The sequence below is a fragment of the Arachis stenosperma genome, chromosome 2 (genome assembly GCF_014773155.1).
Source record: "Arachis stenosperma cultivar V10309 chromosome 2, arast.V10309.gnm1.PFL2, whole genome shotgun sequence".
Taxonomy (NCBI): domain Eukaryota; kingdom Viridiplantae; phylum Streptophyta; class Magnoliopsida; order Fabales; family Fabaceae; genus Arachis; species Arachis stenosperma.
In genome coordinates this window covers 28,549,876-28,555,646 of record NC_080378.1, presented here as the reverse complement: position 1 = coordinate 28,555,646, position 5,771 = coordinate 28,549,876, and the positions used below count along the sequence as shown (strand labels likewise).

At 38.7% G+C, this 5,771-nt stretch overlaps 1 protein-coding gene across 1 annotated transcript; it reads right to left on the bottom strand.

The window, feature by feature from the left end:
- Nucleotides 1-3,774: 3,774 nt before the first annotated feature.
- LOC130962743 (uncharacterized) lies at nt 3,775-5,477 on the bottom strand. Its single transcript, XM_057888915.1, has 3 exons — nt 5,300-5,477; nt 4,412-4,857; nt 3,775-4,122 (listed from the first exon to the last, which is right to left on the bottom strand). Exons 1-3 carry the CDS (start codon nt 5,475-5,477, stop codon nt 3,775-3,777), a joined length of 972 nt encoding a protein of 323 aa, XP_057744898.1.
- Nucleotides 5,478-5,771: the final 294 nt, after the last annotated feature.

Here is a 5,771-nt window from a genome sequence, read left to right as displayed (position 1 = left end):
CTGTCTTCATCCAATCCTTCTTACTCCTTTCCATGGCAAGCTGTATGTTCGGGCATCACCATTGTCAATGGCTACAGTCCCGTCCTCTCAGTGGAAATGTTCAACGCACCCTGTCACGGCACGACTATCCAGCTGTCGGTTCTCGATCATGTCGGAATAGAATCCAGTGATTCTTTTGCGTCTGTCACTAACGCCCCACAATCGCGAGTTTGAAGCTCGTCACAGTCATTCAATCATTGAATCTTACTCAGAATACCACAGACAAGGTTTAGACCTTCCGGATTCTCTTGAATGCAGTCATCAATTCTAGCTTATACCACGAAGATTTCGGTTAAAGAACCCAAGAGATATCCACCCAATCTAAGGTAGAACGGAGGTGATTGACGGTCACACGTTCATAGGTGAGAATGATGATGAGTGTCACGGATCATCACATTCATCAAGTTGAAGAACAAGTGATATCTTGGAATAAGAACAAGCTAAATTGAATAGAAGAACAATAGTAATTGCATTAATACTCGAGGTACAGCAGAGCTCCACACCTTAATCTATGGTGTGTAGAAACTCCACCGTTGAAAATACATAAGAACAAGGTCTAGGCATGGCCGTGAGGCCAGCCTCCTAGTGATCAAAAGATTCAAAGATCTCAAGATGACAAATACAATAGTAAAAGGTCCTATTTATAGGGAACTAGTAGCTTAAGAATTACAAAGGTGAGTAAATGACATAAAAATCCACTTCCGGGCCCACTTGGTGTGTGCTTGGGCTGAGCATTGAAGCATTTTCGTGTAGAGACTCTTCTTGGAGTTAAACGCCAGCTTTTGTGCCAGTTTGGGCATTTAACTCCCATTCTTGTGCCAGTTCCGGCGTTAAACGCCGGGCATTCTTGAGCTGATTTGGAACGCCGGTTTGGGCCATCAAATCTCGGGCAAAGTATGGACTATTATACATTGCTGGAAAGCCCAGGATGTCTACTTTCCACTTCGAGTGCAGGGAGGTCAGAATTCAACAGCATCTGCAGTCCTTTTCAGTCTCTGAATCAGATTTTTGCTCAAGTCCCTCAATTTCAGCCAGAAAATACCTGAAATCACAGAAAAACACACAAACTCATAGTAAAGTCCAGAAAAGTGAATTTTAACTAAAAACTAATAAAAATATACTAAAAACTAACTAAAACATACTAAAAACATACTAAAAACAATGCCAAAAAGCGTACAAATTATCCGCTCATCAGTTGACCTTCTACCAGAACAGAGTAAGAAACAGTGGTGACTAATTCCTGAATCCAAGAAATCCACCTAGAGACAAAACCTATTCTCTCCATGATAAACCATAAAAACTTCTATTCTACTCTATCATTTGCTCATATCCAATTTGATTGCCATTTCACATTCTAATCATGTCTTCTTAGTTTTCAAATAACGCATACATTTGTGAGCAATGAGAATGTTATCAGAAATAAGCTTACCCCTCAAAAAGGCACTATGATTTGGACTAACTATTTTATTCATGAAGTTTTGAAGTCTATAAACCAAAACTTTTGAAAGAATCTTATAGAAAATGGAAGATAGGCTAATAGCTCTAACTTGTGTCATTTCTCTAGCATCTGGAATCTTTGGAATCAAGCATATTTGAGTATGATTGAAACCTTTAAGCATCCTTCTGCCACCAAAGAAGCTACCCAATGTTTTAAACACATCTCCTCCTATAATATCCTAGTAGCATTAGAGGTGGCAGTGGGGCAGGTAGGGGCAGGTTTTTGCCCTATCCGACCTCGCCCCGCCATCCTATACTCATGTACTACCCGCCCCATCACTACCCGCAGGTAGTAAACTGCAGTACCCGAACCCGCCCCTGCGGATACCCGCCCCACCCCTACCCGCCCCTACCCTACCCGCCCCTATAAAAATTAAATAACATTTTAATTTTTACATATTCATATATAAATTAAGCCAAAACTTAAAATTCATAGACAAATTAAAATACAAACATAAAATTCATACAATGTCATTAGTTCAAATAACTTGAAATTTAAAAAAGCTAGTGTTAGATCACTACAAATTTAACACCATAATAAAGAAATTATAATATTAGACATAAAATAGTCTTCAATCCTTATTCTTGATCACTTTCAATATCTTCATCATCATTAAAAGTTTACAAATCAAGATTTAAACCTAAAAATCAAAAGAGATAACAATTAACAAATTAATTGGTACTATATAAAAAATTAACATAAATAAAAATTAAACAATATATCACCTTTACTTCCCAAAGGTGCCCACAACCAACTTTGGCCACAATCTTTGCTTTAATTTTTCAGTTTAATACATGATTGGTGCCATAAAATGTATATCTAAAATCAAATTTACTCTACTATAATTGAATAACAGATAAAAATAACTAAGAAAGCAACATCACTGTGCCTAGTTGAGACCTATTTACCAAAACATAACCATGTGGTTAGCAAATAGTAACTTTCATTAGAAACAAACTTTATTGACTCTTTAAAAACCACTTTGTTTCTTTGAAAAGGAATACAGCTCATTCTCTAAAACAACTAAAAATAAAGAGTAAACAATGGGACTATCCCAAAAAAGTGAAAAACCATGCTTTAGTACATTCAACAATACAATACCCCAAAAAATAAAAATCATCCACAAAAAATCATAAATGAGACCTTGAAGATGACTGTGGCATGATGAAACAAACAAAAGCTCGACCTTTTCGAAATCTCATATAAACTAAGAGAAAGGAGAAGCAAAAGCATATTAGCGCATCACAAATCTGATTATGTTGCCAATGTTCTCTGAAGCCTAATGATAAAATGAATAACAGGAACATCACTTTGTTTACTCTACTATAATCTTTATTCTTATAATTGAATCTTATACATAAAAATAAATAAATAATATTCAAGAAAAAAATACAGTGACAAAATAAGCATGATTCAACCATTTTTGTCATATTAATCTGAACAGGTTTTCATACAAATAGAATTGCATACAGCAACAAATCCATGCTCAAATAAAAATTAGAGAACATTGTAAACCCTAAATAAAAAATACCAAAAAAAGTAGTGATTCGCAGCGGACTCACAGCAACGGCGACAGACTCACAACGACGAAGGACAGAGGACGGCGGCGAAGCTCTGCTCATCTACTCTCAGACGGAGGGTACGGCAACGGACTCACGGCGACAAAGGACGGAGGACGGAAGATGGAGCTAGGTTCTGCGCTCGGATAGAGGACGTTGGCGGCGAAGCACTGCTCAGCTACTCTCGGATGGAGGACGGAGGTAAGAACGACGACAGATGACAAGTAGGTCTTGGAGAAGAAGAAGGCAAGAAGCTCGATGCTCTATTGGCTATCGCTCTCAGCAACAACCTCTCACTGTGGTTTCTAGAATCTGGAGAAGAGAAGAATAAATTTTTAGGGTTTCAAACTTTCAGTGTTACATTTGAAAAGTTGTTTATATATTTTAATATTTATTAATTTTTATATTATAATATATAATATATACTACGGGGTGGGTTCACCCTAATCCCGACCCCGCCCCGCCCCGATAAAAACCCGCCCCGCACCCGGGGTGGATAATAACCCGCCACGACCGGGTAGGGGCGGGGCGGGTGCCCGCGGGTTCGGGTACTCCTGCCACCCCTAAGTAGCATTGAAAAAATTTTGTTGTGAATCCATCGTCTCCAGCAGCCCTTTAAGCACAAAAAGAAAGGGTAGGTCTCTTTGTTTCCTCAATAGACATCGGTCTTATCAATCTTCAGCTCATGAAAGTTGTAACCGAAGGGTTGAACTCATCAAAGAGGTAACTCAGTTCCTCCAGGTTTGTAGTTGAAAAAATGTCTTTAAAATATGTCTCAGCTACCTTAGCAATGTTCTCAGAGTTTGAAGCCATTTCACCATTAGTGGTTGTCAATCCCCAGATTTTGTTTTTTCGGTTCCTGACTTCACACTTTTGGTGAAAATACCTCGTGTTTTTGTCACCTTCTTTCAACCATTTACACCTGGACTTCTCCCTCCAATACCTCTCCTCCTTGTTAAGTTCATCCTCCAATTTATTCTCCAATTTAATCAACTCTATACACCCATGAATGCCGTCTTCCCAAACCTGGTCTATTTTAATCAAAATTTCAGCAATTTCTTTCCTTGAATTGTGTCTACCTTGCTGCTGCTATAGGACTAATAAGTGGCGACATATCTTTAATTTTTGAGCTAAAGAAAACATAGGAGAACCATGGAATTCTGTTTTCCAAGCCTCGGTAATAATCTGCCAAACCTCCTCTACTTCGCACCAACGAGCTTGGAATTTGAATCTTCTCTTAGTGGTCCAATTTGGTGGATCAGATTCTAGCAATAATGGGGCATGGTCAGAACCATTTTCAATCAATCTTTTTTACCACTGCTGAAGTATAAGCATTTCTCCACACTTGTCCTGTCATGAATCGGTCAATTCTCACCCTGATTAGTTCATTTCCACACATCCTTTTAGACCAGGTATACGACTGGCCCATCATCCCAAGATCCATCAATCTGTTATCATTAATAAAACCATTGAAATTATCCATGGAAGCCGACGTGTGAAGATTGCCCCCTTCCTTCTCATTCTGACTTCTTAGAGAATTGAAATCACCCATGATAATGAGGTTATCCTCAAATTGTAATAGTTGGCCAGATAGATCCTCATATTGTTGAACCCGGATTTGCTCATTAGTACTGAGATATACCCCGACCAGCCCCCAAACCAGATTCTTGCCCTCATCCTTAACTGTAACAACAATAGAGTAAGAAGTTGTTGTTAATATCCTCACTTCCATATAATCCTTCCATGCTAAGGCAATGTCCCCTGTTAATCCACTTTGGTCAACAATTGTAAAACTTGAATATCCACAAGATCTGAATTTTTACTCAACATTTCGAGATTGGCACATCCCTTTGAGATTGTGAACTATTAGGAGTCTCCCCAAACTTCGATAATTTCACATGAGCATCCTCATGGTGATGTGGGTGTCATTGTGTGGCTGGCATCCTCCACCATCTCCAAATCAAATGTATTCTTTGCCCTGCTTCGTCACTGTCTCTAATTATTTCAACATTGTCCTCTGCCTTTCTTTTACTCCCAATGACCTATTTCAATCTTCCATCCTCTATTCTGACCATTTGCTTAAATTTCATAAACTTTCTTGCACAGTATATATGGTTAGTAATTTCAGGAAGCCTTTTCGCATTTGCATCACATGTGATGGTCAGTAAAGTTCTATCTGGCTCCCTTGACAGTCCTTTGCTACCTTCAAACGAATCTGAATTTTCATTCTGCATCCAATTATTGTCCTTGTTAATCTCACTCCTCTCTGTATCCATCATATTTCTTTTATTCAAAGAGCCTGGCTTATCATTAACCTTCAAGTTTAGTCCAATCAACCCTTCAATGAGATACTCTGGTACTGGTTTTTTACGGCGTTGCATCTGAGAGTTGGTAGCGTCTTGCCTCCTTGTTTGCTTGTGACTCTCCCTTATTTCCACCCTTATTCCAATTTGGTTAGCCCTTACCCGATCTCCAACTTTATCTTCCTACAGCTGGTTATCCTTCATATCCTCCATAGCTCTTGTACAATTTCTGAAATTGTGTCCAATTTCTTCAAATAAGAGCATACTATCCCCATTCGCTCATACCGAATGACTATCGTAATTGGGTTTTTATCAGGGCCTGCTATACTAAGAGAGTCTTTTATTGATTTGCTGCCCTCCATCTCTACCCTT

Bases quoted from the DNA above. Each gene is read 5' to 3' on its own strand.
- LOC130962743 (XM_057888915.1), bottom strand. From the start codon at position 5,477: ATGCAACGCCGTAAAAAACCAGTACCAGAGTATCTCATTGAAGGGTTG. The intron at 4,858-5,299 runs GTAGCAAAGGAC...GTGGATTAACAG, and splicing joins AAATTCAGATTCGTTTGAAG to GGGACATTGCCTTAGCATGG. The intron at 4,123-4,411 runs GTAAAAAAGATT...AAAATAGACCAG, and splicing joins ATGCTTATACTTCAGCAGTG to GTTTGGGAAGACGGCATTCA.